The sequence below is a fragment of the Oncorhynchus kisutch genome, linkage group LG14 (assembly GCF_002021735.2).
Source record: "Oncorhynchus kisutch isolate 150728-3 linkage group LG14, Okis_V2, whole genome shotgun sequence".
NCBI lineage: Eukaryota > Metazoa > Chordata > Actinopteri > Salmoniformes > Salmonidae > Oncorhynchus > Oncorhynchus kisutch.
This window is the reverse complement of record NC_034187.2, coordinates 6265690-6275689: the sequence shown is the minus strand read 5'-3', so window position 1 is coordinate 6275689 and position 10000 is coordinate 6265690. Positions and strand designations below refer to the sequence as shown.

At 54.9% G+C, this 10000-nt stretch overlaps 1 protein-coding gene across 2 annotated transcripts in view; it reads left to right on the top strand.

Moving 5' to 3' along the window:
- The window catches only part of LOC109885358 (prospero homeobox protein 1), a 79150-nt gene that overhangs the window by 17394 nt on the left and 51756 nt on the right, over nt 1-10000 (top strand). For both annotated transcript variants that reach the window (XM_031787718.1, XM_031787719.1), the window contains exon 5: nt 9299-9406. In XM_031787718.1, the coding sequence (XP_031643578.1) occupies nt 9299-9406 (108 nt within the window). The remainder of the gene's footprint in view (nt 1-9298; nt 9407-10000) is intronic.

The following is a 10000-nucleotide window of genomic DNA, read 5'->3' as shown; positions in this document are numbered from 1 at the left end:
ACACACACACACACACACACACACACACAGCTCAGGTCTGTGTTTCCTTTCATCTTTCATGTTGCTTAGCAGATGTCCAGGATTCATTTATGGATTTACCAACCCTACCGCTCTCCTCCCTCTCTCCCTCCCTCCCTCCCACTCTCTTCTCTCTGTCCCTCCCGCTCTCTTCTCTCTCTCCCTCCCTCCCGCTCTCTTCCCTCTCTCTCTCCCTCCCTCCCTCCCTCCCTCCCGCTCTCCTCCCTCTCTCTCCCTCCCTCCCGCTCTCTTCCCTCCCTCCCTCCCTCCCTCCCTCCCTACTGCTCTCTTCCCTCTCTCCCTCTCTCTCTCCCTCCCACTCTCTTCCCTCCCTCCCTCCCTCCCTCCCTACTGCTCTCTTCCCTCTCTCCCTCTCTCTCTCCCTCCCTCCCGCTCTCTTCCCTCCCTCCCTCCCTACTGCTCTCTTCCCTCTCTCCCTCCCTCCCTCCCTACCACTCTCTTCCCTCTCTCCCTCCCTCCCTCCCTCCCGCTCTCCTCCCTCTCTCTCTCCCTCCCTCCCGCTCTCTTCCCTCCCTCCCTCCCTCCCTACTGCTCTCTTCCCTCCCCCCTCCCGCTCTCTTCCCTCCATCCCTCCCTCCCTACTGCTCTCTTCCCTCTCTCTTCCCTCTGTCCCTCCCTCCCACTCTCTTCCCTCTCTCCCTCCCGCTCTCTTTCCTCTCTCTCCCTCCCTAGCGCTCTCTTCCCTCTCTCCCTCCCTCACGCTCTCTTCCCTCTCTCCCTCCCGCTCTCTTTCCTCTCTCTCTCCCTCCCTACTGCTCTCTTCACTCTCTCCCTCCCTCCCTACTGCTCTCCTCCCTCTCTCCCTCCCTCCCTACTGCTCTCTTCGCTCTCTCGGTCCCTCCCGCTCTCCTCTCCCGCTCTCCTCTCCCTCTCTCTCTCCTCCCGTTCTCCTCCATCTCTCTCCCGCTCTCCTCCCTCTCTCTCTCCCTCCCGCTCTCCTCCCTCTCTCTCTCCCTTCCCGCTCACCTCCCTCTCTCCCTCCCTCCCTTCTGCTCTCCACCCTCTCTCCCTCCCTACTGCTCTCCTCCCTCTCCCTCCCGCTCTCCTCCCTCTCTCCCTCCCTCCCTCCCCGCTCTCCTCCCTCTCTCCCTCCCTCCCTACTGCTCTCCTCCCTCTCTCTCTCCCTCCCGCTCTCCTCCCTCTCTCTCTCCCTCCCTCCCGCTCTCTTCCTTCTCTCCCTCCCTCCCCTAGTTTCTGTTCCCCTCTCATCCTCTCATCTCCCCCTGTTCTTGTCCTCTCTCCTCCTTTCCTCCTCTCTTTTCCCGTACACCTGGCAAACGGTTCAGGTTTCAGATGTTATTGTCTCACTTCTGCTGCACACACACACACACACACACACACACACACACACACACACACACACACACACACACACACACACACACACACACACACACACACACACACACACACACACACACACACAGCCAAAGCGCCTCAGCCAGGCTCAAGGTCGACAGGGAAAATAATGCCCACATAAATATGAGGCTTCAGGAGGAGGGGTGCAGGATGTGTGTGTGTGTGTGTGTGTTATGGTAGCTAAAGAAAGCTAGTGAATAAACAGCTGGGATGAAATGTTCCCCTTCCTCGCACTACCCTCTCTCATCATCGCTCTGTTAGAACCCTCACCCCTCTCTCTCAACAGGCCGATGGCGCGCGCGTGTGTGTGCGTGCGTGCGTGTGTGTGTGTGTGCGTGCACTCTGGTTTCTCAGAAGAGTAGTCCCTGTATTAGGAAACATATGACTCAGCCATGGTCAATGTGGTATTTACCTGAACACACACACACACACAAACACACACACACACGCTCCTGACCTAATGACTGCTGTGTTTTCCACAGGCCAGAATACAGAGCGATAGGTAGCCTTAGTGTTGGGTTAGTAACTGAAAAGTCATCGGTTCCAATCCCCGACTTGGTGAAAAATCTGTTGATGGCCCCTTGAGCAAGGCACTCAACCTCCTGTAAGTCTCCCTGGAGCATCTGTTAAATGACTAGCACGTAAAACAGTTACATGTAGATTAAATATCTCTCTAGCTCCCACTCATCCTCTAGCTGGCCCCCACTCATCCTCTCTAGCTGGCCCCCACTCCTCATCCTCTCTAGCTGGCCCCCACTCCTCCTCTCTAGCTGGCCCCCACTCCTCCTCTCTAGCTGGCCCCCACTCCTCCTCTCTAGCTGGCCCCCACTCCTCCTCTCTAGCTGGCCCCCACTCCTCCTCTCTAGCTGGCCCCCACTCATCCTCTCTAGCTGGCCCCCACTCATCCTCCTCTCTAGCTGGCCCCCACTCATCCTCCTCTCTAGCTGGCCCCACTCATCCTCCTCTCTAGCTGGCCCCCACTCATCCTCCTCTCTAGCTGGCCCCCACTCCTCCTCTCTAGCTGGTCCCACTCCTCCTCTCTAGCTGGTCCCCACTCCTCCTCTCTAGCTGGCCCCCACTCCTCCTCTCTAGCTGGCCCCCACTCCTCCTCTCTAGCTGGCCCCGACTACTCCTCTCTAGCTGGCCCCCACTCCTCCTCTCTAGCTGGCCCCCACTCATCCTCCTCTCTAGCTGGCCCCCACTCATCCTCCTCTCTAGCTGGCCCCCACTCATCCTCCTCTCTAGCTGGCCCCCACTCATCCTCCTCTCTAGCTGGCCCCCACTCATCCTCCTCTCTAGCTGGCCCCCACTCATCCTCCTCTCTAGCTGGCCCCCACTCATCCCCCTCTCTAGCTGGCCCCCACTCATCCTCCTCTCTAGCTGGCCCCCACTCATCCTCTCTAGCTGGCCCCCACTCCTCCTCTCTAGCTGGCCCCACTCCTCCTCCTCTCTAGTTGGCCCCCACTCCTCCTCTCTCTAGCTGGCCCCAACTCATCCTCCTCTCTAGCTGGCCCCACTCATCCTCTCTAGCTGGCCCCACTCATCCTCTCTAGCTGCCCCCACTCATCCTCTCTAGCTGGCCCCCACTCCTCCTCTCTAGCTGGCCCCCACTCCTCCTCTCTAGCTGGCCCCCACTCATCCTCCTCTCTAGCTGCCCCCACTCATCCTCTCTAGCTGGCCCCCACTCATCCTCTCTAGCTGGCCCCCACTCATCCTCCTCTCTAGCTGGCCCCCACTCATCCTCCTCTCTAGCTGGCCCCCACTCATCCTCTATCAGCTGGCCCCCACTCATCCTCCTCTCTAGCTGGCCCCCACTCATCCCCCTCTCTAGCTGGCCCCCACTCATCCTCCTCTCTAGCTGGCCCCCACTCATCCTCTCTAGCTGGCCCCCACTCCTCCTCTCTAGCTGGCCCCCACTCCTCCTCCTCTCTAGTTGGCCCCCACTCCTCCTCTCTCTAGCTGGCCCCCACTCATCCTCCTCTCTAGCTGGCCCCCACTCATCCTCTCTAGCTGGCCCCCACTCATCCTCTCTAGCTGGCCCCCACTCATCCTCTCTAGCTGGCCCCCACTCATCCTCTCTAGCTGGCCCCCACTCATACTCCTCTCTAGCTGGCCCCCACTCCTCTCTCTAGCTGGCCCCCACTCATCCTCCTCTCTAGCTGGCCCCCACTCCTCCTCTCTAGCTGCCCCCACTCCTCCTCCTCTCTAGCTGGCCCCCACTCATCCTCTCTAGCTGGCCCCCACTCCTCCTCTCTAGCTGGCCCCCACTCATCCTCTCTAGCTGGCCCCCACTCATCCTCTCTAGCTGGCCCCCACTCCTCCTCTCTAGCTGGCCCCCACTCATCCTCTCTAGCTGGCCCCCACTCATCCTCTCTAGCTGGCCCCCACTCATCCTCTCTAGCTGGCCCCCACTCATCCTCTCTAGCTGGCCCCCACTCCTCCTCTCTAGTTGGCCCCCACTCATCCTCCTCTCTAGCTGGCCCCCACTCCTCCTCTCTAGCTGGCCCCCACTCATCCTCCTCTCTAGCTGGCCCCCACTCATCCTCTCTAGCTGGCCCCCACTCATTCTCTCTAGCTGGCCCCCACTCATCCTCTCTAGCTGGCCCCCACTCATCCTCCTCTCTAGCTGGCCCCCACTCCTCTCTAGCTGCCCCCACTCATCCTCTCTAGCTGGCCCCCACTCATCCTCCTCTCTAGCTGGCCCCCACTCCTCCTCTCTAGCTGCCCCCACTCATCCTCCTCTCTAGCTGGCCCCCACTCATCCTCCTCTCTAGCTGGCCCCCACTCATCCTCCTCTCTAGCTGGCCCCCACTCATCCTCCTCTCTAGCTGGCCCCCACTCATCCTCCTCTCTAGCTGGCCCCCACTCCTCCTCCTCTCTAGTTGGCCCCCACTCCTCCTCTCTCTAGCTGGCCCCCACTCCTCCTCCTCTCTAGTTGGCCCCCACTCCTCCTCTCTCTAGCTGGCCCCCACTCATCCTCCTCTCTAGCTGGCCCCCACTCATCCTCCTCTCTAGCTGGCCCCCACTCCTCCTCTCTAGCTGGCCCCCACTCCTCCTCTCTAGCTGGCCCCCACTCCTCCTCTCTAGCTGGCCCCCACTCCTCCTCTCTAGCTGGCCCCCACTCCTCCTCTCTAGCTGGCCCCCACTCCTCCTCTCTAGCTGGCCCCCACTCATCAAATCAAATCAAATCAAATTTATTTATATAGCCCTTCGTACATCAGCTGATATCTCAAAGTGCTGTACAGAAACCCAGCCTAAAACCCCAAACAGCAAGCAATGCAGGTGTAGAAGCACGGTGGCTAGGAAAAACTCCCTAGAAAGGCCAATACCTAGGAAGAAACCTAGAGAGGAACCAGGCTATGTGGGGTGGCCAGTCCTCTTCTGGCTGTGCCGGGTGGAGATTATAACAGAACATGGTCAAGATGTTCAATGTTCATAAATGACCAGCATGGTCGAATAATAATAAGGCAGAACAGTTGAAACTAGAGCAGCAGCACAGTCAGGTGGAAGTTGAAACTGGAGCAGCAGCATGGCCAGGTAGACTGGGGACAGCAAGGAGTCATCATGTCAGGTAGTCCTGGGGCATGGTCCTAGGGCTCAGGTCAGTTGAAACTGGAACAGCAGCATGGCCAGGTGGACTGGGGACAGCAAGGAGTCATCATGTCAGGTAGTCCTGGGGCATGGTCCTAGGGCTCAGGTCCTCCGAGAGAGACAAAGAAAGAGAGAAGGAGAGAATTAGAGAACGCACACTTAGATTCACACAGGACACCGAATAGGACAGGAGAAGTACTCCAGATATAACAAACTGACCCCAGCCCCCCAACACATAAACTACTGCAGCATAAATACTGGAGGCTGAGACAGGAGGGGTCAGGAGACACTGTGGCCCCATCCGAGGACACCCCCGGACAGGGCCAAACAGGAAGGATATAACCCCACCCACTTTGCCAAAGCACAGCCCCCACACCACTAGAGGGATATCTTCAACCACCAACTTACCATCCTGAGACAAGGCTGAGTATAGCCCACAAAGATCTCCGCCACGGCACAACCCAAGGGGGGGGGGGGCGCCAACCCAGACAGGATGACCACAACAGTGAATCAACCCACTCAGGTGACGCACCCCCTCCAGGGACGGCATGAGAGAGCCCCAGCAAGCCAGTGACTCAGCCCCTGTAATAGGGTTAGAGGCAGAGAATCCCAGTGGAAAGAGGGGAACCGGCCAGGCAGAGACAGCAAGGGCGGTTCGTTGCTCCAGAGCCTTTCCGTTCACCTTCCCACTCCTGGGCCAGACTACACTCAATCATATGACCCACTGAAGAGATGAGTCTTCAGTAAAGACTTAAAGGTTGAGACCGAGTTTGCGTCTCTGACATGGGTAGGCAGACCGTTCCATAAAAATGGAGCTCTATAGGAGAAAGCCCTGCCTCCAGCTGTTTGCTTAGAAATTCTAGGGACAATTAGGAGGCCTGCGTCTTGTGACCGTAGCGTACGTATAGGTATGTACGGCAGGACCAAATCAGAGAGATAGGTAGGAGCAAGCCCATGTAAGCCCAAGCCCACTCATCCTCTCTAGCTGGCCCCCACTCATCCTCCTCTCTAGCTGGCCCCCACTCATCCTCCTCTCTAGCTGCCCCCACTCATCCTCTCTAGCTGGCCCCCACTCATCCTCTCTAGCTGGCCCCCACTCATCCTCCTCTCTAGCTGGCCCCCACTCATCCTCCTCTCTAGCTGGCCCCCACTCATCCTCCTCTCTAGCTGGCCAACTCTCCTCCTCTCTCTCTAGCTGGCCCCCACTCATCCTCCTCTCTCTAGCTGGCCCCCTCTCCTCCTCTCTCTCTAGCTGTCCCCCACTCATCCTCCTCTCTAGCTGGCCCCCTCTCCTCGTCTCTCTCTAGCTGGCCCCCACTCATCCACCTCTCTAGCTGGCCCCCACTCCTCCTCTCTAGTTGGCCAACACTCCTCTCTCTCTCTAGCTGGCCCCCACTCCTCCTCCTCTCTAGCTGGCCCCCACTCCTCCTCTCTCTCTAGCTGGCCCCCACTCCTCCTCTCTCGCTGGCCCCCTTCTCCTCCTCCTCTCTAGCTGGCCCCCACTCCTCCTCTCTAGCTGGTCCCTCTCCTCCTCTCTCTCTAGCTGGCCCCCACTCAACCTCCTCTCTATCTGGCCCCCACTCCTCCTTTCTCTAGCTGGTCCCCACTCATCCTCTCTAGCTGGCCCCCACTCCTCTCTCTAGCTGGTCCCTCTCCTCCTCTCTCTCTAGCTGGCCCCCTCTCCTCCTCTCTCTCTAGCTGGCCCCTCTCCTCCTCTCTCTCTAGCTGGCCCCCTCTCCTTCTCTCTCTCTAGCTGGCCCCCTATCCTCCTCTCTCTCTAGCTGGCCCCCTCTCCTCCTCTCTCTCTAGCTGGTCCTATGTTAACATTGCCAAAGCAAGTGAAATAGATAATAAACAAAAGTGAGACAAATAATGAAAATGAACAGTAAACATTACACTCCAACATTACACTTACGTTCCAAATGAATAAAGACATTACAAATGTCATATTATGTCTATATACAGTGTTGTAACGATGTGCAAATAGTTAAAGTGCAAAGGGGAAAATAAATAAGCATAAATATGGGTTGTATTTACAATGGTGTTTGTTTTTCACTGGTTGCCCTTTTCTTGTGGCAACAGGTCACAAATCATGCTGCTGAACGAACCCCCTCCCTTCCCCCTCTCTCCCTTCGCCCTCCTCTCCCTGCATCTCTAACCTCAGCTGAAAACGCTGACTAGGGATGAAAGGGGGAAGGGAGAGAGGGGGCCAGCTAGAGGGGGAGGGAGGGAGGGAGGGAGGGAGGGTCACAGACAGACAGACAGAGAAAGAGAGGAGGACAGCTAGAGAGAGGAGAGGGGGCCAGTTGGAGAGAGAGACTGAACCAAATCATGAGAAAACAGAAAGATAATTACTTGACATATTGGAAAGAATTAACAAAAAAACAGAGCAAACTAGAATGCTATTTGGCCCTAAACAGAGAGTACACAGTGGCAGAGTGGGGTTCTTCAAATGTCCCCCGGAGCTGACTGTCTGTCCTCCCTCTTCCTGTTTCTATTCCTCTGGGGGGGGGGGGGGTTAGGCCCTCTGTAGGGGGTGGCATGGGTAGGCCCTCTGTAGGGGGTGGCATGGGGGGGGGGTAGGCCCTCTGTAGGGGGTGGCAGGGGGGTGGGCCCTCTGTAGGGGGTGGCGGGGGGTAGGCCCTCTGTAGGGGGTGGCGGGGGGGGGGGGTAGTCCCTCTGTAGGGGGTAGCGGGTAGGCCCTCTGTAGGGGGTGGCATGTGGGGGTAGGCCCTCTGTAGGGGGTGGCAGGGGGGGGGGCGGGCCCTCTGTAGTGGGTGGCGGGGGTGGTAGGCCCTCTGTAGGGGGTGGCGGGGGGGGGTAGGCCCTCTGTAGGGGGTGGCATGGGGGGGGGGTAGGCCCTCTGTAGGGGGTGTTGGGGGGGTAGGCCCTCTGTAGGGGGTGGCAGAGGGGGTAGGCCCTCTGTAGGGGGTGGCGGGGGGGTAGGCCCTCTGTAGGGGGTGGCATGGGTAGGCCCTCTGTAGGGGGTGGCGGGGGGGGTAGGCCTTCTGTAGGGGGTGTTGGGGGGGTAGGCCCTCTGTAGGGGGTGGCGGGGGGGTAGGCCTTCTGTAGGGGGTGTTGGGGGGGTAGGCCCTCTGTAGGGGGTGGCGGGGGGGTAGGCCCTCTGTAGGGGGTGGCAGGGGGGGTAGGCCCTCTGTAGGGGGTGGCATGGGGGGGGGTGTTAATTGACCTTGCGGGCCTCTATTGATTGGTCTCCCATGGCTCCTCATGTCTGATAGATTATAGAACTGTTAATGGCATCACGCCGCTCGCTGAGAGAGAAGAGGGCACATCTGTGCTGCGGCACACACACACACACACACACACACACACGCAGGCACAAATTACGTGTGTGTGTGTCTGTGTGTAAGTGTTTGTATGTGATGATATTTACAGCTTTCAATTAAAAACAATGAAACAACAACCTATGAATTGTTACTGTTGAAATGCATCAGGTTCAATAAACAGATAGCTGTGATATACTAAGTTCCTGTAGATAAACAGATAGCTGTGATATACTAAGTTCCTGTAGATAAACAGATAGCTGTGATATACTAAGTTCCTGTAGATAAACAGATAGCTGTGATATACTAAGTTCCTGTAGATAAACAGATAGCTGTGATATACTAAGTTCCTGTAGATAAACAGATAGCTCTGATATACTAAGTTCCTGTAGATAAACAGATAGCTGCGATATACTAAGTTCCTGTAGCTAAACAGATAGCTGTGATATACAAAGTTTCTGTAGATAGCTGTGATATACTAAGTTCCTGTAGATAAACAGATAGCTGTGATATACTAAGTTCCTGTAGATAGCTGTGATATACTAAGTTCCTGTAGATAAACAGATAGCTCTGATATACTAAGTTCCTGTAGATAAACAGATAGCTCTGATATACTAAGTTCCTGTAGATAAACAGATAGCTCTGATATACTAAGTTCCTGTAGATAAACAGATAGCTCTGATATACTAAGTTCCTGTAGATAAACAGATAGCTGTGATATACTAAGTTCCTGTAGATAAACATATAGCTGTGATATACTAAGTTCCTGTAGATAAACAGATAGCTGTGATATACTAAGTTCCTGTAGATAAACAGATAGCTGTGATATACTAAGTTCCTGTAGATAAACAGATAGTTGTGATATACTAAGTTCCTGTAGATAAACAGATAGCTGTGATATACTAAGTTCCTGTAGATAAACAGATAGCTGTGATATACTAAGTTCCTGTAGATAGCTGTGATATACTAAGTTCCTGTAGATAAACAGATAGTTGTGATAACTTCCTTGACTGAGGCCATGTCAGATCCAGGAGGGCTTGTCTCCCAACCATCTGAAGAAAGCCAAGCTCATGTTCTTCTACAGCAGATACCCTTCATCCAACATGCTCAAGACGTTCTTCTCAGACGTCAAGGTACGGCTCACCTGTCTTCTCCTCTGACATTTATTAGAACAGGTAGGATGACCTTATCCCTCTCTCTCTCTCTCTCTCTCTCTCTCTCTCTCTCTCTCTCTCTCTCTGTCTCACTCTGTCTCTCTCACTCTGTCTCTCTCTCTCTCTCTCTCCGTCTCTCTTTCTGTCTCTCTCTCTCCGTCTCTCTCTCGTCTCTCTTTCTGTCTCTCTCTCTCCCTCCCCTCTCCCTCCCCTCTCTCTCTCCCTCCCTTCTCCCTCCCCTCTCTCTCTCTCCCTCCCTCCCCTCTCTCTCTCTCCCTCCCTCCCCTCTTTCTCTCTCTCCCTCTGTCCCTCCCCTCTATATTATATATACCATTATATATACCATTATATATATCATTATATATACCATTATATATACCATTATATATATCATTATATATACCATTATATATATCATTATATATATCATTATATATATCATTATATATATCATTATATATACCATATATATACCATTATATATATCATTATATATACCATTATATATATCATTATATATATCATTATATATACCATTATATATATCATTATATATACCATTATATATACCAT